Source organism: Meles meles, chromosome 1, assembly GCF_922984935.1.
Source record: "Meles meles chromosome 1, mMelMel3.1 paternal haplotype, whole genome shotgun sequence".
Lineage (NCBI taxonomy): Eukaryota > Metazoa > Chordata > Mammalia > Carnivora > Mustelidae > Meles > Meles meles.
This window is the reverse complement of record NC_060066.1, coordinates 110,125,135-110,147,035: the sequence shown is the minus strand read 5'-3', so window position 1 is coordinate 110,147,035 and position 21,901 is coordinate 110,125,135. Positions and strand designations below refer to the sequence as shown.

Here is a 21,901-nt window from a genome sequence, read left to right as displayed (position 1 = left end):
CTTCAGGGCACTCCAGTCTGCTAGGAGAAATCTAAACATGTTATTCATGCCCAGTGGGGTAGGAAGAGGTATAAGAACTAGTTTACCTGGATGGGTTAGGGAGGTTTCTCAAACTGGATCTTAAAGGATGTGTAAGAGATCATCAAGATGGAAATCAAGATACATTCTAAAAAGAATTAAGATCCTTGAGGTTGGCACCTTTTGCTTGGCACATAGTAGATGTGTAACAAGTATTTGTCGTTCTAAATTATTCAAGCTAGCCCATGTGTATGGATGACTGAGAGCTAATCTATATCTAAAATAGGTTTGTGAATTATTTATTGGTTTCAAATGTCATCATTCACCTACATAATCAAGGTCTATGCAAATATATCTGTACAGCTGTCTGTTCATTAAAAATAGCTTCTCTTTTGCTGTAATTTGTTTTTAAAGCACTTTCACAAATAAGGCCTCATTTAATAAGAATTCTAAAAATTAAATACTCTTTTTGAGATTTCTAACCCCCTCTTTTCTGATGGAAAATACAGATATACAGAAGCTTATAAAGCTTAAATGATACCCAGGTAGCAAGGAGCTTAGACCTAGGTATCCTGAATTTAAATACTGAGTTTATAATAGTTCTACAGGGACTTATGACAAAATCAAATTGGTCTACCCATGCAAACTCCACAGATTAAGGAATTTTCTTTATTATTTTGCTTTTAAAAATACTATCCATATTCATCCACACTACTAATCCCATCCTCCCCACCAACTCCACCAGTACAAATACATTTCTATTTCTAGGTTGGAGTTAGGAATTGGAAAATCCAGCCCAGGATATCCCAAATAATTTTGGGTCTCCTTCATCTGTATAGGTTGTGCCATTTGTGGTAATAATTTTTATTTGTTTTTAAAGATTTTATTTATTTGTCAGAGAGAGAGAACACAAGCAAGGGGAGCGGCAGGTAGAAGCAGAGGGAGAAGCAAGCTCCCCGCTGAACAAGGAGGCCGATGCAGAAGATGTGGGACTCGATCCTAGGATCCTGGGATCATGACCTGACCTGAAAGCAGATGCTTAACCGACTGAGCCACCTGGGCGTCCCAATAGCAACCAAGCCTTGGGTGCCTGGGTGGCTCAGTTGTAAGCATCTGACTCTTGATTTCTTCAGCTCAGGTCATGATCTCAGGTTGAGACACCCAGCATGGAGCCTGCTTAAGATTCTCTTTCTCCTTTCCCTGCACCACTCCCACCACTGTGCACTCTCTCTTTCTTAAAAAAAAAAAAACAACAAAAACCCTCCTTTTAAACCACTTTCAGCGCAGAGTCTACTTGTCCCTCTCCTTCCCCCTTTGTTCCTGTCCCTGTGCTCTCTTCTCACAAATAAATAAAATTTAAAATAAATAAAAGCAACCACGCCTCTTATATTTAAGCACATAAAATTAGTTATAAGCATATAATATAATCTGACTTCTAGTCTACCTGGGAACATAGACTGGGAACACTTCTATTTTTACATTTCCATCTAATGTGGAACAAGCCTGGTGATGAGGTGCAGAAAGTCAGTCTATTTTCCTTGTTTGGCACTTTGGAATTATAAACTTTATCTGGAATTATGGATTTTAGAACCAGGAGATTATTTCATTCCATACCCTCAAATTGCAGATGAGAACCCTGGGAACCAGATGAATGAGACTAAGTGACTTGCCCAAAGTCACAGGGCTAACTAGTGCTAGAACTGTGTAACAGAACATAAATCTGTTCACTATTCTTTTTTTCTCTCTAGAGATTTATTTATTTTAAAGAGAGTGAGAGAGCTTGTGCATGCACAAGAGTAGGACGAGGGGCAGAAGGGGAGAAAATCTTTAAGCAGAACTTCATCTTCTCCCCACTAAACATGGAGCCCAAAGCGGGGCTTAATCCCTTGACCCATGAGACCATGACCTGAGCTAAAAACAAGAGTCAGATACTTAATGGACTGAGCCACCCAGGCACCCCTCTTGACTCCTATTCTAGCAATCTTTACCTGACTTGACATGTATCGATGACTTTCAGTTCTCCATGTGATCTACTTTGTGGATTTATCTATGAAAACTTCCTTTCTTCCTGCTACCCAGATAAATCTCTCACTTCTACAGGTGTGTACCAAAGAAAAAGATGCATAATTAGGAAATTTAATCACTTAAGCAAACCATATTAAGGGAAATCATCTATACAGATGATAATGAGGGCATGCTAAAATCAAATCCCCATTTTTGTTTGACTCATCACCACTAACGATATAAACTGGATTTGGAAATATTCTTCTAGCACTATACTCGAGGTCTGAAGTTGTGTAGCAAGAGGGTAGGATAAAATTAAGTGTGACAAAGGGAAAGATTTTTCTTTTTCTTTTCTATTGATATCTGAAGCTATAATATAGTTCTCATATGCCATTATGGAATCACAGCAATTACTAAATTTTAAATAGAATCCAACATAAAATAAAAACCAAGAATGAAATAAAGCATCAACTTTTAACACATGACCTCTTCCTGTCCGAAAGAGTAAATAAAATGTCCGCAGCATCAAAGCAATCACTTTCCTCACATTCACTTTGATTCATGTTGATTTGTGGGAAAGCTACATCTCTTCTTCCTCTTAGGAAGGGCCACCATCAGCACAATAGCACCGGGTCACTGCAATTCTCCCCTAATGAAACCTGAACTTCCTGACTCAATCATTCAGTAAGCACTTAGCAAGGACCTAATCCAAGCCAGGCAGGCTGCTAAGTGAAGGGGATGCATAAACCAGTAAGTTGTCCCTGCTTTCTAGAAGTTCATCTAACAGGATGATTCCAGAGAAAACCCCAAGATAGGTATTGGTCAACTTCCTTTATGTAACACAGATTACTGAGTACCAGGCACTGGTGACAGAAAAAGATGAAGAGTAAACTTTTAAGAGTCTTTTCGGGGCACCTGGGTGGCTCAGTGGGTTAAAGCCTCTGCCTTCAGCTCAAGTCATGATCCCAGAGTCCTGGGATCAAGCCCTGCATCAGGCTCTCTGCTCAGCAGGGAGCCTGCTTCCTCTTCTCTTTCTCTGCCTGCCTCTCTGCCTACTTGTGATCTCTGTCTGTCAAATAAATAAATAAAATCTTTTTTTAAAAAAAAAAAAGAGTCTTTTCAAAATTTACTGAACAATTAAAAAAAATTTACTGAACAATTTGCTCTTCTGAATTATTGAAATCATATATTCTTCTCCAAGAATGTCAATCATCAGAGGTTAACTGTAAGGGATTTTGATGGTAACACCTAGCCAAATATTTTGATCAAAGGCACTGTTTCCTTAATCTTACCACTCTAGAAGACCATACTGTCCTAAACTGGTACATTTTATCAAGATAGGATGCATAGTAACAGAATATAGCTGATCTCATCAATGAACTGGAAGGAGTTGTTTCCTATATAGACAGATGCTTCCAGTAGAATGGACTATGTCAAACATATGACAAATCCAGTTTAACTTTCTTGCCACAAGAGTGTATATCTAAGTACTATAGGCAACCCTTCATAATCACATAGCCCCAGGCCAAGTTTTCAGGGTGACGAGTCTCTGCTTTTCCTTTTCCCTTCTACAAAAAGTACAAAAGGTATGAATTAGTACACAAGTCATTGTCCTCTGAGGTTTTCTCCTTGAAATTACTCCAGGAAACCAACCATCGTTAGAATGAGTCCATCCCATTGAATGTTAAAAATATTTTTAACATTATTTTATTTCCACATTCTCTGGTAGTGGTGGTGGTGATAACAAATGCCAGCTTTGGAGTTCACAAAATACCTTCAAATATATTACTTCACTGAAAGAAATACAGAGGATAAAAGGAAACATCATACGCCAAATATCTCAAATATCAAAAATCAAATCAAGTTTAACTAATTGGAATGGAAAAACAAGCACTTTCAACTCTACCACAGGATCTAGAATCCATTTCTACCAAAAAAAGCATAGGACTGACCCTAAGGAAGCAAAATCACAAACTTCCCTTTAAATTAGGTCTAACTGATTTCAATTTGTATATGTAAGACCACAGTTTCAGCAAGAATCTGATATAAATCTTCGATACCCCAATCCCATTTCCAAATGTTTTCCTCACAGTTCAATGATCAATACATATTATTCTAAAGAAGGAACAGTTAATGATGAGAAAGCTGCCCTACAATGACAAGCTGACAACACTCAAGTATCTTTAAAGATTTAACTAATATTTATTCTGTACCAATCAAGTACTAAGCACTAGGTTAGACACACCCACATAAATCACCTCATTAACCTTATGTGTCACGCACAGATAAGACTAAATCCCAATCCTTAACTGACCTGGGTCCCTACAACGCACTAGTTCTACCACTAACTACCTCGATCCCACCTAATAAATCCCTAGAACTCAACTGGAACTCAGCTTCTCAGTCTCACGGACCTAATCATTTTTAGTGCTTCTACTAAGTAATGCTTACCACAAAGCTTGTGTGCCTATTTTTAAGCTCCTAACTCCAGAACAAACACTGTTCATCCGAGATATGGCACATAGTGATAATGGACATAATCAAAAACAAGTAACTCTTGGATCACACTAGCTAAAGAATAAACCTAGAATACTAACAAAACCGGATTTTTTAAAAAGATTTTATTTATTTATTTATTCAGAAGAGAGCAAAAGTGAGAGAGATCACAGAGGGAGAGGGAGAAGCAGACTTACTGCTAAGCAGAGAACTCTGTGTGGGGTTCGACCCCAAAACCCTGAGATCATGACCCAAGCCAAAGGCAGATGCTAACTAACTGAGCTACCCAGGTGCCCCACAAACTGAATTTCAGCTGGTCAGACAACATTGGATTTTTTCTTTCTTTTTTTTTAGATTTTATTTATTTGAGAGAGAGAGCGAGAGAGAGAACACGAGCAGGGCAGGGAGCAGAGGGAGAGGGAGAAGCAGACTCCCGCTGAGCAAGGAGCCCAATGTGGGGCTTGATCTTAGAACTCCAGGATCATGACCTGAGCCAAAGGCAGACGCTTAACCAAGTGAGCCATCCAGGCACCCCAGACACTGGATTTTAAGTCTTCCCAACCTCAAGACTATTTTCTGGTCCTCTGAATACACAAAGTTTTCTCTATTTGAATGAACTGCAGAAGACAAGTCTGACCCAAGAGTCCTTACTCACATACTCATCAGAGATAACTGGTAGAAAAAGGAAAAAAAATATTCCAACTGGTATGACCACATTACAACGTTAACAAAACATTACTCACCATCATGCTACAAGAAAGTACTTGCAAGTGGGCAAAGAACATTCAGGAAGCCAAGGAAACAAACAAAACTCTCCCAGTCCTCAAAACACAAACACATCCACATGCCAAAGAAGGTCACACTGTCCAGTTCATACCCAGATATGAGCAAGTGGAGAGGGAGTGGGGAGAAGGGAGGGGAAGTGAGAAGCATTATTGGGCAGGTGTGCTTGTCAGGTACATAATAAATGTTAGTTGATCCAGATAATGCTATTGTAAGCCTTCAGGTTATCTGTTAATACCAGATATAAGCCCAGCGGAATAGGAAAAGGGAAAGAAAAGGGAAGGAAAGGAAACAGAAGGGAAAAGAAGTGAAACTGAGTTACATCTTAAATAAATCAGACTATGTATTTAAAAACCAAATATAAAGGATTTTTTAGAAGGCTATTTAATTCTCCAAAAACTTCCCATTAGCAAAAACACTCTATTGATTCACAGTATTTACCGACCATTTTAGGTAATAAGATCTGTGTAAGTAAATTGTTCTTAACTGCTGATATGGTAAATAAGCTTGAAAGATTTGGGTCTAAAACTCTCCTCCTCCTTTTACTCCAAAAAGACTGATGGGGCCTTTTAAGTTTACTTCACCTACAGCCTATAACCACAACAACCTATCTACATGCAGAGGAAAAGATATTTCATCTTAAAAATTGGGAATCAGAGAATATATGCAATTAAATCCAAAACTGGAAGGAATCTTCTTCCTTGACTACGAAGAACTGAATGTGAGAAGACAGCTCTAAGGAACACGGGTCACTGTTGCCTCATGAGCCCGACAGTATACACATTTACTGTCTGAAGATAAGGAAAACCTATGAGAACTGAAATGGCTTGTGGGTAAACCTCATCATGATGTGCTCTTCAACTTCCCATTTCACTTCCCAGGCATCTTCCTCTGTGTTTTTAACCATTTGTCTCACCTCCTCTTAAGCTATTATAGGATTAACAGAGCACTGGCCAAGAGTCAAAAGAATGGGCTCTACACCAAGTTCTACTAACTTAGGAAGTGTGCAAACTTAAACCGGTCATTTAAACTATGTATTCAGTATCACCTGAGAATGTTGGGCTAGACTCAGGGCTCTTCAAAGCCTCCCACCGAAGCATCCCTTTGGAGAGCAGATGCATTAGAAACCAGCCAAACCCAGCTCCTTTACTGCTACAATCCAGATGGAGAACACACGCATTGTTATGATCTACTCTTCCTATAAACGCAGTTAGCAGGGGCGCCTGGGTGGCTCAGTCAGTTAAGCGTCTGCCTTCAGCTCAGGTCATGATCCCAGGGTCCTGGGATCGAGCCCCACACTGGGATCAGGTCATGATCCCAGGGTCCTGGGATCGAGCCCCTCCACTGGGCTCCCTGCTCAGTGGAGAGCCTGCTTCTCCCTCTCTCTCTGCCTGCCACTCTGCCTACTTGTACTCTGTGTCAAATAAATAAATAAAATAAAATAAAATAAAAGCAGTTACCAGATTCTATTTACTTTTCTTCAAATCATTGGACTCTCCTTTCTCTCTCCATTACTATCACCCCTGTAGAGACTCCTTCCCCCAGGACTATCATAACCGCTCTACCAGGTCTTCTTCCACTTTACATTGCATAGCTGAAATTCATTTTCCTAAAATACTCATTTACACATAAAGTTCTGTGCTTGGGGATTTTTCACTGTAAGTATAAACCAAATTCCTCTGAGATTTAAGGCCCTCTCCTATTTACCTAACTCTCCAACTTTATTAATCTTGTTGCTTGTCTACTTTCTCTACCCTCAAAACAAAGCAGGCATAGTTCACTGTTCTCATGCCTTAAATGCTTTCTGAATGCTCACTGTTCTCATGCCTAGCCCTCTGAACTTACCAGTCTTCTCTCTTCTCTAAGGTCCAGATTAGCCTAAGTATAAAATTTTCCCCTACCCACTCCCTCTAAACTTCTATATAATTCCTGGGGCACCTGGCACGCTCAGCTGGTACACATCATTTGACCCTTGATCTCAAGGTCATGAGTTCAAGCCCCACATAGGTAACAGAGCTTAAAAAAAACAAAAAAAAACAAAAAAACATGTAATTCTGACAACTGTACTCCTCACTTGACACTTAGTACCCATGACTTCGTATTATTATTCATCTTTTTATGCAAATAATTCAGTCTTCACAACTAATTAAGTTCATGACTTTAACTCTTTGTTTACTGAAGCCTAACTTTTCAGAGAACAAATATTCAATAAAATGTTTGCTGTTGAGAGTAACTACTACCTTGGACAAGTCAAATTTCTGGGCCTCATTTTCCTTATCTAGAAAATGATGACAATATGTAAATTTCCCTTCAGTTCTAAAACACTATGTATATAGTAGTATATACTAGTATATACTATCTAGTATATGCTAGATAGCATATACTACTCCATAGTTATATTTGGTTCTCATATTTCTTTTTTTCCATATGTCTATTTATGTATATGTAACTATTTCCCATTTAACACAGAATACAAATTCCCAAGGGGCCAATTCTCCTACTACTTATTTAGTTTATTTGCTGGGTAACACTTCCTTAGCATCTCCTTATAGCATGTTGTCCAAATTCTGATACACAACAGGTATTCAGTAGAAAGGAATTTATAGCCTCAAGCTGGCAGCAAACATCAAGAGAAATTTATGTAGATGATTTTCTTATCTCAATTTCCATAATGAACTAGCATATTACAAAAAACTTCAAAGATGATGTGAGAGAGAAGGAACTTAATGTTGTTAAATCGAGAGGTCACGTTGTGCCAAATAGCTAGGAATTTATTTTAGGCAACCAAAGAAACCAGGATGCAGCAAATATTAAGTCTAACTTTTGAATTCTATTTTCAGAATTCTGAGGAGTTTGAGAAGTCTCTATCCCTAGTCATCAAAAACGGACCAAGTATTCTTCATGTCAGATAATTTTGTCCTTAGTGCTTTGTCCTTAGTCTAACACTCGGCCAGGTGAGCTCTTTGTTCAAAGAAGACGAAAGCAAATACTCCCAAAGGAATTCATAAGAGCAGGTAAGTTTTTAAAATAAGAACTAAAATTTTTTTTTTTTTTAGATTTTATTTATTTGACAGAGAGAGAGAGAAATCACAAGTAGGCAGAGGCAGGCAGAGAGAGGAAGAAGCAGGCTCCCGGCTGAGCAGAGAGCCCGATGCGGGGCTCGATCCCAGGACCCTGAGATCATGACCTGAGCCGAAGGCAGAGGCTTTAACCCACTGAGCCACCCAGGAGCCCCAGAACTAAAATTTTTGTTAGCGGTGTGATATTTTCCCATTGTCTTTCTCAGTTCTTCACACGAGACTATCTTCACATAAAGACCAAGACTTACTAATACTAAAGGCTCAGAGTTATTAATGATTCAAAAGACAACAGTAGGGGTGCCTGGGTGGCTCAGTGGGTTAAAGCCTCTGCCGTCAGCTCAGGTCATGTTCCCAGGGTCCTGGAATTGAGCCCCACATGGGGCTCTCTGCTCAGCAGGGAGCCTGCTTCCCCCACTCTCTCTCTGCCTGCCTCTCCATCTGCTTGTGATCTCTGTCTGTCAAATAAATAAATAAAATCTTAAAAAAAAAAAAGACAACAGTAGACCAACTCATTTTAAATGACCCTGACTTTTCAAAGAACTATTTTAGAACACAAAACTGCTATTTTCAAAGCTGAATTCTATATATGATGTTTTCCAAACAGGTATGTGGCCTGGATACAAGTTTGATATAGTTAAGGTACAAGGGTTAGAAAGACTTCTAAGCCATGTTTTGAAGGATGAGAGGAAACAGCCTCTTTAAATTTCTATACCTATCCCCATTTTCCATTCCTGTTCCCCAATCCTATTCCACAGTATCTGCTAACTCCCACTATCTCTTTGTTGTTTCACTCTTCACCACCCTCACCCCTGCTCCCCCCCAGCCCTGCCCCATACCCCAAGGTCCCCTTAACCTAAGAACTGTTTAAAGAACCATAAAGTAAGAGGCTAGTGCCAGGAGCTAGGGCTCATACCATCTTCCCTGTTAAGCCTCCAAATAAAATCAAGGGTCACAGGTAATTTTCTCTTCCATAGTTTTTCCCCATAACTGATCTCCCTTATCAAGACTTAGAGAGAAGATATGGGGGTGGTAGGAAGTGCGGGCTGGGGGTTCAATAACTCAAGAAACTGAATGCTCCTTAAAGCCAACTCAATCCGTTATATGCAGCCACTGATAGCAAAAGTTTTCATTACAGGCTTATTTCCCACAGTGTACTCTGGCCTACAATCCTTACACAGTCCCCGACAACCTTCTCCAATATCTACTAAATATGTGCAGAGAAATACAAACATTTTACAAAAAACTTGAAGCTTAAGATAACTACAAAAGAAAACTGGTTACAAATTAAAGTCCAGAAATGCATTTTAGAATTATAAATGGATTTGGGATTATCCACCTCGAAAAGGTCCATGATAACGTTCTGCAGAACTCCAAGAGAAAATCAAGACTGGATGTATAAGGTTTAACCATACAAAACTGCCAGTATTTGACTGCTTTTGCCTACAAAACTGTAATTTCATATAGTTCCACTTAATATTTAATTTCTACTTGGCAAGTGAGGGAAGAGCTTCTGTGGGGCCGAAATGATGTTATATTGGGACTGTACCTTCTAGAATGAAAAGCTTCAAAATATTCTGCTGAGATACAATCTGGTTTCAATAAAAAAGGCAAGTGTTAAACATATACGTACACATATACATACATATGTACAAATGTGTCTATTAGGCTTTCTTCTTTAGGCACCAAAGAATTCCTGGTTCCCAGCAGTGTTTATGAAGTGAACAGAGAGGCTGCTTTTTCTCAACACCAGTATCCCATCTCCAGTGAGGGTGTCAAGACCTTGATGACAACAGCAGAATTTGATAGCTAGTGAAATAAGTCTGGCCACAAGAGAGCAGTGCCTCACAAATGCCATTAGGATCAATTCCCAGGAGTTTCCTCATTGGATGATATCACCAATCAATTCCCATTTCATTTCTCAGGGAATGTTTGCTCATCTCTTGCAGGAAGTTAGTCTTGACTACTCTCGACAATTATGTGCATTTTATTTAATTTTCATTGCTGAATGCTTCTTTTTTTTTTTTAAGATTTTTATTTATTTATCAGAGAGAGAGAGACAGAGAGAGAGAGAGATCACAAATAGGCAGAGAGGCAGGCAGAAGCAGGCTCCCTGCTGAGCAAGGAGCCCGATATGGGACTCGATCCCAGGACGCTGGGATCATGACCTGAGCCGAAGGCAGCCACTTAACCAACTGAGCCACCCAGGCATCCCACTGAATGCTTCTTTATAAGCTCTATTTTAATGGGGCCACTATCATGCTCATAATTAACAGTTCATCAATGCAAAGGATTTTTATTTTTTAATTCATTAATTAACCATTTAGTCACTAATAGTGACTAAATGCCTACCATGTATAAGTTACTGTGGCAAGCCCGAGGAGAGATACAGAAGATAAAAGAAATTCCAGGAGCTCATAGTGTAGTAGAAATGGCATCTGAAGGGCACAAATAACAAAAACACAAAAATATACAACTACAACCAGACAAGTATAAATAAAATGATAGGAGAATTCAGAAGTGGGAAAGATCGAAGCCTGTTGGAGAAAAAAAAAAAAATCAGGAAAGTTTTTGTTTTTTTGTTTTTTTGTTTTTTTTTTAAGATTTTATTTTTTATTTATTTGACAGAGAGAGATCACAAGTAGATAGAGAGGCAGGCAGAGAGAGAGAGAGAGAGAGGGAAGCAGGCTCCCTGCTGAGCAGAGAGCCCAATGTGGGACTCGATCCCAGGACCCCGAGATCATGACCTGAGCCGAAGGCAGCGGCTTAACCCACTGAGCCACCCAGGCGCCCCAAAATCAGGAAAGTTTTTATGGACAATATGACTTAAACGGGGACTTTGATAGGTAGGATATTTTTTAACAGGACAAGTGAAAAGAGCAGCGCCTGGGTGGCTCAGTGGTTTGGGCCGCTGCCTTCGGCTCGGGTCGTGATCTCAGGGTCCTGGGATCGAGGGCTCTCTGCTCGGCAGGGAGCCTGCTTCCCTCTCACTCTCTCTGCCTGTCTCTCTGCCTACTTGTATCTCTCTCTGCCAAATAAATAAATAAAATCTTTAAAAAAAAAAAAAAAAGATGAGATGATTAAGTAAATTAGATCTACATGAAGACACATCTGAAAAACAATGTTGAGGAAAAAACTGCAAAAGGATACAATTCTGTTTATTTATGTAAGATTTCAAAACTATATGTTGTTTGTGTATACATAATATGTTAAAAAAAAAAGTATAAAACATGAAATTGAATGACAGATAGCAAATCAAGCCAGTAGTCATTTCCCAAGAAAAAGGAAAGGGGAAAGGAAGCATAGTAGGACTTAGCTATATTTAACATTATATCTTAAACAGAGTTAGAGATCTAAGACAAATATGATAAAACGTTAATATCCATTAAATTTGGGTTATGTGCTCAAAATGTTGGGATTTTCTCTCCCCTGGGCTTTTTTTCCCCCCCCTTTTAAAGATTTTATTTATTTGACAGAGAGAGATCACAAGTAGATATAGAGAGGCAGGCAGAGAGAGAGAGAGAGAGAGAGAGAAGCAGGTTTCCTGCTGAGCAGAGAGCCCAATGCAGGACTCGATCCCAGGACCCTGAGAGATCATGACCTGAGCCGAAGGCATCAGCTTAACCCACTGGGCCACCCAGGCACCCCTCCCCTGGACTTTTCTAAATATTCAAAATATCTTATTATTCAAAATTTTAAAATTAAGAAAGGGCCAAGTGAATGGAAAAGTAGTGGAATCACTAACCCAAAAATAATAGTCAGGAGGAGCAAGATGGTTCCCCCAAACTTTCAGGGAACACTTGATTAGTTCAGCTCTCAACTGAACAAGATCCTTCATATCCCTCAGAGAGTGCACAGAGGGTACTCAGAACAGGGTGGGGTGAAGGCTGACAAAAAGTAAGTTCTTATTGCCATCCTAAATCAGATATCCGAGCGGAATGATGACCACGATCCCACACAACATAAATGCCAGTGTAACCAAGTCATCTCCCCTCACCCTCCCCAAAAAAAGCCAAGGAAACTTCCAGATACATAGGAATTCTGATAAAGACTCACTGTGAGTAGTTATTCCGTTCCTCCTCTCTCCCCTCCTCTCCCCAAAACACTCACAAACAAAAACAAAATGTACCCTTGCCCACTTGAGAAAGAATTAAGAATTGGCAATTCTGCTGAAGTGGATAGTTTCCAAACCAAGGCCCGTCTCTGGAGAAGACGTGGACAGAGCCCAGAGCAAAGAGTAAAGAAATTATAACTCAGTTAAGTTTTGAGGAAGACTTATCAGTAAAAGGTACCCATCCCAGGGCGCCTGGGTCGCTCAGGGGGTTAAGCCTCTGCCTTCAGCTCAGGTCATGGTCTCAGGGTCCTGGGATCAGGCCGGCATCAGCGGGGAGCCTGCTCAGAGAGCCTGCTTCCCCCTCTCTCTCTGCCTGCCTCTCTGCCTACTTGTGATCTCTCTCTCTCTGTGTCAAATAAATAAATAAAATCCTTAAGAAAAAAAAAAGAAAGAAAGGTACCCATCCTTCCACATCCCCTTGTGTCCCAACTTTCCCCAGAGGAGTCTAAGAATCTCCAAGATATCCTTCTATCCTGTCCTGTTCTTCTCCAGCAAAATGACTAAAACATAAAACCCAAGTTTAAAGTTACCACTTTAAATCCAAACAATTTCCCTTCACGAAAACCCAATGAAGGGGCGCCTGGCTGGCTCAGTCGGTAGAACATGCAACTCTTGATCTGGGTGTCAGGAGTTCAGGCCCCAGGTTGGGCCAAGTGCTTGCTTAAAAAAAAAATTAAAAAATAAAAAAATATATATATACATATATATATATCTCCAATAAAATTAAAAACACAGGAAAGACTTAGAATACAAGTGTAATAAAGAAATCTTGTTTTTTAAGATAAATATCCTTTTTGTGGATAACCAATTTATTTCTTCTACCAAGTTTCACTGACACAATTTAAAATTAAGTTTAAAAGAACCTGAAGGGAACTTAGCAAGAGAGATAATTACATCTGCACATTCGGTAAAACAAATGCCTTGACATTCTTCTACATCTGCATCATTAAAGATGAATAATCCTAACATCCTATTCACTCCACTCCAGGGCACCCAACTGCCTCAGCTCAAAAGCCCTACTCCCTGAGGTACTCTCAGGGCATATCTTCCTCATTCAGACCTGGGAAAATGCCACCATTCACTTCAGACTGATAAAAACAACAATGGGATGGAATGTCTTCTAGCACAATGCCACGTAGCAGGATGTAACAAACACTGGAATGGGACATGAGAGGATCAGCGAGGTGAAACGACATTTATTAATCTCCAACCACATTATAGCCAATGGAAATGGAATTCCAGACCAAGCTATCACAAAACTACTTCTGCGACCCTGAGTAAATCTCAGGTATGTCCTCTAAAAATGAATGGGAGACTAAAACAGTCTCTATAGTTCTCTGATTCCATGAGTCTACAAACACCAGCACTCAATAAGAACTGTTACTGTTAAGCATAATAAAGATACTTAAAAAGTCTTTTGCTCTGTTCCTCTCCAATGATGCCCTACACCACTGACAAAATAATCTTTCTATAACGTGAAACTTAATTCTCCACTCTATGCTTAAAAACCCTGAAATGCTCATCATACTGGAGCACAAGCTAAAGCTGTCCATGATCAGCCTTAACTACTTCTCCAGCCTTATCCCTGCCCTCCAACCCTGTCCTCCAGCCACAATCATTACTGAATAGTTACCTGCAGAAGCCTGGCTGTTTCGTTCCATTAAGCTTTTGTTCATGTTGTTTTCTCAGCCTGGAGTGTACTTCTTCCTGTCTTCTGTAGGGTACACCCTTAACTCATCTTTCAAGACTCATCTCAAATGTCATCTCTTCTCTGAGGCACTTTCCAACCTCTGCATGCCCAAGGCAGAAGTGACCTTTAGGCCCCTACCATCCCCCCTACATACTTCTATCGCAACAACGGCCACACTTCATGACATCTATATATTTATGCATCTGTCTCCTCCCCCTGGGCCCATAACTCCCTGTAGGTAGAGACCATGTCTGACTCATCTGTTTCCTCAGTGCCTATGACAGTAAGAGACATTCAAGGGATGTTTGCTGGCATTGGGAGGAAAGGAACAGAAAACGAAAAAGGACAAAGATGTAGTCAATTAAGATGGCCCAAAGAGTGTAGAATAGTGTCTATCACTCTACCACTATCCCCGGCCTTTTGTTCGTTCCCTAAACTCTAGTCTTCAGAGAGCTTATTCATTCCCTTGGCTACAGCACCCACATCCAAGCTGAGGAGCCACAAAACCGCACTTGCAAAAGTATTAACCTCTGCCTCTACTCTCCAACAGCTTCAGGTTCATCTCTAACAAATGGATCAGCTTTCTCTTGGGTGTTTCATTCCTACTTCACATCCAATACCTTTCAAACTGAACTTATCAAATTCCCCAAAAAATGAGGAATCCTTCCTAATTTCCTGATCTTAATGTCTCAGAAACCCAAGCCTAAAATGTTATAGTCACTTGATGGATCACTCTCCTTCATCGGCTACATCCAGTCATCACTGACTTTAATTTTTACTTAACAATCTCTTTTTCCCTCTTTCTCTCCTTATCCCAACCCACACCCCAACTCTAGCTCAGGTTTCATCACCTCATACACCCCACGAGCCAATCCCCCTTCCCTCCCGGCCCACCTGTTTCCTACTATCATCGTATTGCTATTACTGTTCAAAAATTCACAATGGTTCACTGTTTTCTATAATTTAAAATGTCGATTTATAAGCCTGCCTTTTAAGACCCCTCTAAAACATAGCTCCAAACCAACTTAACCAACCTGCTCGGGTCAGTCTCATCACTGCCCCAGGAACACCCAAGCCTAGTCCAGGCTTTTGCTTGATCCTTCTCAGCTCCAAAATGAAATGACTTTGTTGTTGTTATCTGCTTCATCTTCACCCCCTGTACTTGATACAATTTTTTTTTAAGATCTGAAATAAGTTACAATTCCTCTGTGATAGCACTCATAACTACCTGAGTGCTCTTGTCCCCAAAGACATATGATATGAGATCTTTACTGTGCAATCGATAATATAAAATTTCTCCTTTTCTTTTTTTTTTTTTTTGATCTGGCATATTAGAGGTTCAATAGGTATTCACTCCTTCCTATACTCCTTATTCCCAACTAGACTGTAAACTCCTCAAAGGCACAAAATCATCATTTTTCCTAATCCTCCACAGTACCTAACATAAAACTGAACTCAACGCAGGTCACCAAAAATAACAGCTCAGTAATTTTTCCTATCCAAAACTATTTCTTAGAGAAATAAGAAGATGAGATATAAACCTAAAAAACACGGTTGAAAATAATCCTGAACTAAACTATACAAATTAAGATTCCTGACTTCCACCTCTGATCTCCACTCAAAAATATACAATCTCCTGACTCAAGAGGTAAATAATAATCCTGTGCTCATGACATCATAAGCACATAGTTTGGTAATGACTGTGAGAAGGTAGAGGGGGTAGGCAGGGATGAAGGAAAGTAAGTCAACTGAAAGAACAAGGTTGGAAGAACAAGCATGTGATCCTGTGTTTATGAAATGTGAACACTCCTCCTCATTCCTTTTTTTTTTTAATTAGCCATATTTTCAAACAACTTAATTTCAGGAGGAAAAACCTGACAGTTTTTTCAGCAGAGTCACTATCTGGAAGAGCCTCTACAAAGCCCAAGTGCTGTGAAAAAGCCACCTTCATCTTCATCAATGCAACATAACAAAATAGGATTCCTCCAGATACTGTGAGTAAACACTCACTCTGACTATAACACAGGCATCATTTATAAATCGCTTAGGCATAAGGCAGACAACCTAAGTGGTCACAATGGAACAGCACAGATTTTGAAAAGAAATTGTCTTCGTTAACATACTCCTATAATCCAGTCTTAATTATCCATAAATGAATTACCCAGTTTACAGGATTTCTGAGGCATAATCTTTAAACCAAGTTTGACTGTTCTTCACCATCAGATATACCCTCCTCACCATCAGGTAATATAGGCTTAGAAACGTAAATTCATTTCAATATCAATATGATCCTCAAAACACTGAAATAAATCTGGATTAAGAAAATTATGCGTTTTTAAACCAAGAAATTTTCATATTAAATTCTGAATTACTTATATTACTGTACCCTACAACAGCAGAGATAACTGGAAGTTAAATGCCCTTAAAACATGATACTGTCCTTACCATAAGCTCTTGAGGATAAGCCGGCCCACAGTACAATGTGAGACAGGCACAAACAAAGCTCAGCATAGTGAGTAAAGTATGAAGACAAAAACTTCTACAAGAATCCTCTGTCTCCTGGATGATCCCTTTAGGCCAAGATGGTCCAGAAGAGAAACCGAAGAGTTACAATGTACCGGTGCCTGCCTGACTCCTTGCCCCTGAGTTCCTGGACCAGAAGGCTCAACACTTTTTAAATTCATCCTTTGTTCAAGGACCTACAATGACTCTATTGACCCTTCCATGAACACCCAACAGAGTCTGGCCTCTGAGTCCCCTCCACCCTCTTGCCTGCTCTACCCATGAATTGACCACCCACATTCTCTCCAGTCCCTTTCATTTATTCCCCCGACAAACACAACTTAGTCATTCATACCATCAATGTACACTGTACATTCTATACTTTTTGCCTGGAAGATCTTTTATTTTCTTTTACTCTTAACACAGAATAGCTATTTCATTTACTTGAATGCTCACACATATTTCATAGATAAGGATGGACAAGTAAATTGTCCAAGATCACACAGTCCAGATTTAAACAACTGAGCCACCCAGGCGTCCCCACACAGTCCAGATTTAAACCAAGTTCTACCTCCATTGGTCATGCCTCTTTATGACTCTAATCCACAGCCTCCAAGTCCATTTCAAATTTTGCTGATTCAGAAATCTTCCCTAATTAATTTCACAGACTCTCTTACTTCTAGTTTTCTAGCCTTTACATATTCCATTTGTCGCACATTAAACTTGGTTTTGTTTATATGTTGTGTCCTAAATGTTAAAGCTTGTAACAGTGTGCCTTCCCATTTATATATACCACCTTCCACAACCCCACCCCTGTCCCAAAGGCAAGGACACCTGTCTTTATATCCTTTCTATCTTCCCAAAGCCTGTCACTGGAGCTTGGAGACAGCTTAATCCACAAGAATGCTCAATCATTATTCAGCAAGGATTCCTTACTTTAAAAAACAAAACAAAACACAGAGGCACCTGGGTAGCTCAGTCAGTTGACCATCTGACTCTTGGTTTCAGTTCAGGTCATGACCTCAGGGTCATGTGTGACCTGTGTGAGACTCTGCACTCGTGTCAGACTCAGCACTGGGTTTGGAGTCAGCTTGAGATTCTCTCTCCCTCCCCCACTGCCATTCCCACTTGTGCTTGCAGGTGCTCTCTCTCCCTCTCTCAAATAAAGAAATCTTTAAGAAAAAACAGACTTTCTTCTCTCATATTAAAAAATCAACTGAGTTCAGGCATTCACAAAACTGTCCTGCATCTATATTCCAGTTACACAGATTTTAATTATCTGAATTTATCAGGGGCTGTTGAGAAGATTTCACAGCTCCTAAGTTTCCATAGGGAAGACACGGCTGAAGCCACAATTCAAAGCACTTTCTCAAAATTTTTCCTTGATGGGATGAATGTTTGGGTAAAAGAGGGAGCCTCACAAGGATCTGCCAGGATCCTTGGCATGCATAAGCATGCTTGAGAAGCTCGAAAACTTTACAACTGGCCCACAGTGTGCCCATAACAATCTGAAATTTTATTTTTAATACTGTTACTCCATCATATGGTTACATATATTGAAACTCGAAACCCCAAACAATGATTTCTGAGAAATGGGAATAGTGGTAGACTATTAGGCTGCCCTAGGCTTATTCCTACTTATTCAACTGCTTCAATTCCCACCCCACCAGCCACCAAATAATAAATGTAACGGGAAGTTGATATAAATAAACTTTCTGCCTGGGGACACTTTTCTTATACTCCTAGCAAAGAATAACTATTTCATTTGCTTGAATGCTTATACTTATTTTATAAATAAGGATGGAGAAGTAAATTGTCCAAGGTCACATAGTAAATGCCATAATCAAGATTTGAACCAAGTTCTATCTAACTTCATAGGTCATGCCTCTTTATGACTCTAATCCACAGCCTCCAATTCCATTTCAAAATCTTCCCTAATTTATCTCATTGATATAACTAGAATTCCCAGACATCACTAATATCAGCATCAACCGAGGCACCTGGGTGGCTCAGGGGCTTAGTGGGTTAAAGCCTCTGCCTTCGGCTCGGGTCATGATCCCAGGGTCCTGGGATCGAGCCCCACGTCGGGCTCTCTGCTCGGCAGGGAGCCTGCTTCCTCCTCTCTCTGCCTGCCTCTCTGCCTACTTGTGATCTCTCTCTGTCTGTCATTAAATAAATAAAATCTTTAAAAAAAAAAAAAAAAAAGCCTCTGCCTTCAGCTCAGGTCATGATCCCAGGGTCTTGGGATCGAGCCCCGCAGCGGTCTCTTTGCTCAGCCAGGAGCCTGCTTCCTCATCTCTCTCTCTCTCTCTCTCTCTCTCTGCCGGCCCTCTCTGCCTACTGGTGATCTTTGCCTGTCAAATAAATAAATAAAATCTTAAAAAAAAAAAAATCAGCATCGACCAACTCACAAATTAAAACAATTACTAATAGTCAACAGACTCAGGGAGGGTGATTCTGATTTTTAAAAATTTGACCTTACCCTCCAAATTAAATCTTTTTTCAACAGGGGTCCCCAGAAGTAGGAGATTAAGGAAGTATTTCCAAGTTGTTGGTGACCTAACTCCATCAAGTCCAACTAAAATTACCATTCATTACTGTTCAGCCTGCCTTATACAAGTCAGCAGACAGCCCTTTCCCTGGCAAAGGTTTACATTTTTTTTTTCCACAAGGGAGTCTCTGGCATTAAATGAAAGGGATAAGTCAAGTCAGGCAACAACAAAAAATTAGTAATAGTTTGGAAATTATCTTCCTTCCATCTTTCCCTCCTGCTTGAATGCTTAATGCCCAAAGTGGATATCTGTTCAATTCTAAATTATTCATGTTAATGGATAATTATCAGCAGAAAGGTGCTGATAATCCGAAATGGAAAAAAAATTGAAAAATAATCTATTCCAGTTTTGGAAGATCTTTTCAGCATATTTACCTTCTCAATTATTCCTAGCATGAGCTAATATTTGTATTCATTTGCGATCACTAAGTACATAGTAACTGGCCACTTACTCAGCGAGGTGCTCTGAGGCATGCCGGGTAGCTAGTGGAAATTAGAACAAGACTGGCATTCACACTCCAGATGAGCAACATCAATTTCATTTATTTTACAGTTCTGTTCAGCCTTCAAAATATCAATAGACTAGCATAGCAAGTTGGTTCCTAAACTTTAAAAGAACTGTTCAGAAAAACAATGAGGACAAAGAGTATAACTGTTTGCCTATAATGTATTCATTTGTAAATTATGCACAGCAAATGTTTAATTATAAGTCCGATTCTCCCTAGTCACCCAGTATGTTCCTGCTGTCTTCTCCACCCCACCAGAAATGCAGTCTCGTTCACTAGGAAAGAAATTTTCTAAATGTTTTCTAAAAACTTAGGATTTGCTCTCTTTTTGGACCAGCCTCACGACTACCTCTTCTTGCCCTTTTCCACCTTTGAAACAGATTTTGAAAGACAAAGGGATCCAAGCTCCTCAAGGACCTCCTAAACATATAGTAGGACAAGGCAAAGACTGAAAAATTACCAACTTCTGGTTGTTCTAAAAAACATTTTACATAGTTGTAAAAATATGAGGAAAATAATAAATTCTCATATAAAAATAGAATAAAATTACAAATTCTGCTAATTCTTGTTTTTGAATTTACGAAAAGGAAACCCCCTGAAGAGTGTGGGGGAGTCTCTCTTACATATAATTTCACCAGTCCACTTCTTTCAACTTAATTTCCTATCCGTTTCGTGCCCAGAGGAACCACCTAGGTTAGACAGACTACCTAGACAAGAGGGGGGGGGGGGGGCCGAGACGGAGAAAGACTCAGAGAGACTCAGGGAGACTCAGAGACTCGGAGTTCTGGTCCTTGCAAGCCGACAAGCTAAAAATACGCCGGCCCAGTAAACAAATCCCATTTCATCCCGACCCGAGCCACACCGTTAACCTAGTAATTATGAGAAGAGGAGTGAGATCACGCAGCCCCCGGCTTACTCATCATCAGTTTCTAAAGTTTCCATCGGCTCATGGCAACTTTTCTTTTTCCTAAAGTTCATAAGCCTGCCCTAGAATCAATCGATCGATCTCTCTCTCTCTCTCTCTCACACACACACACACACTTCTTCGCTCCCTTCCTCCATTACTGGACGCACCTCAGTTTGGCTATCTACAGGGGAGAACAAGCTTGTTTTCTTTTCATTGCACTTTTATACTCGGACTTTACAATGAACTTTATCCTACTATAGGGGTAGGACAGGGGGTCCGCACTCTTAACCACCTTAAAACTCCACCATCCCTCCCCGAAAGTCTCGCTGACAAGGGGGCGACCGTCCAAACTGCCCAGCACAGCTTAGGAAGGGAAGCCGGGAACCGGGGTGGCAGCGAGGAACACGGGACGCAGGTGAAAGGGAGAAGTAACGGGGAAAAGGTTGGGACGAAGCAAGGTACAGTCGGGGCGAGGAGGGGGTGCCGGGAGGCGGTGGCTCCGGGTGAAATATAATCAGAAAGAAGAAGGGGGACAGTGGAGATCAGAAGGTCGGAGTTTGGGAGTCTGAAGAGACGGGAGGGGCAGGAGCAGACGGGGGGGAGGGTGACAGGGCAGGGGGCTCCGTTACCCTCGCGGCTCCCGGGGCAAGGCCCTAGGCCGGGGCGGAGCGCGGGGCCCGGCCGCCTCTCCTCATTCCTCGGCTGTGACCCCGGGGTCCGGCTGGCCCCTCCCCCGACGACGATGGAGGCGGAGGCGGTGGCGGAGACTGCGACCGCGGCTGTTGCTCCGCACGGGATCAGGAGCTGGAGCCAGACGGCACTGATCAGGACTGGCCTCCCCCAGTGGTTTTTTGCCTGCTCCACACCCCGTCGCCACTCCGACTCCGGCGGCTGGTTCAGGATCGGTGGCTTTCGGCCGTCCGGCCGGAAACTAGCGCCAGTTTCCGGCCGGAGCGGGTTGGTGGTGACACCCAAGCCGCCCCCAGGCCTCCTCCTGCCCGGCCCCGCCCCGCCCCGCCCCGCCCCATAGCAGCCCAGCCTTTAGCGCCGTTCCCTTGGCTTTGGCCAGTTTGGCGCCTGCCCCGCGCGTGACCCCGTGTTTTCCTGGCCCGTGTTCTTGAGGCCTCTGATCTGGAGAGTTCTTGAAGCGGAGCTGGAGGGGTCCAGAGGGGGCTCTTGAGACTTTGGGGCAGAGTCAGTAGGGTACAGCCCTTTGGGAAGAAGCAGAAAGAGGCGGGTAGTTCTAGAAAAGT

At 41.1% G+C, this 21,901-nt stretch overlaps 1 protein-coding gene across 2 annotated transcripts in view; it reads right to left on the bottom strand.

Annotated features, from left to right (window-relative positions):
- The window catches only part of OTUD7B (OTU deubiquitinase 7B), a 56,554-nt gene extending 34,967 nt beyond the window's left edge, over window positions 1-21,587 (bottom strand). Inside the window, exon 1 of one of the 2 annotated variants that reach the window (XM_046012366.1) lies at window positions 21,278-21,587. Coding sequence is in view for 1 of the 2 variants with exons in the window: in XM_046012360.1 (XP_045868316.1) it covers window positions 19,688-19,709 (22 nt within the window). In the remaining variant the exon portion in view is untranslated. Of the gene's footprint in view, window positions 1-19,687; window positions 20,037-21,277 lie in introns of those variants that run through there. The other variant, XM_046012360.1, reaches the window with a different exon arrangement.
- Window positions 21,588-21,901: the final 314 nt, after the last annotated feature.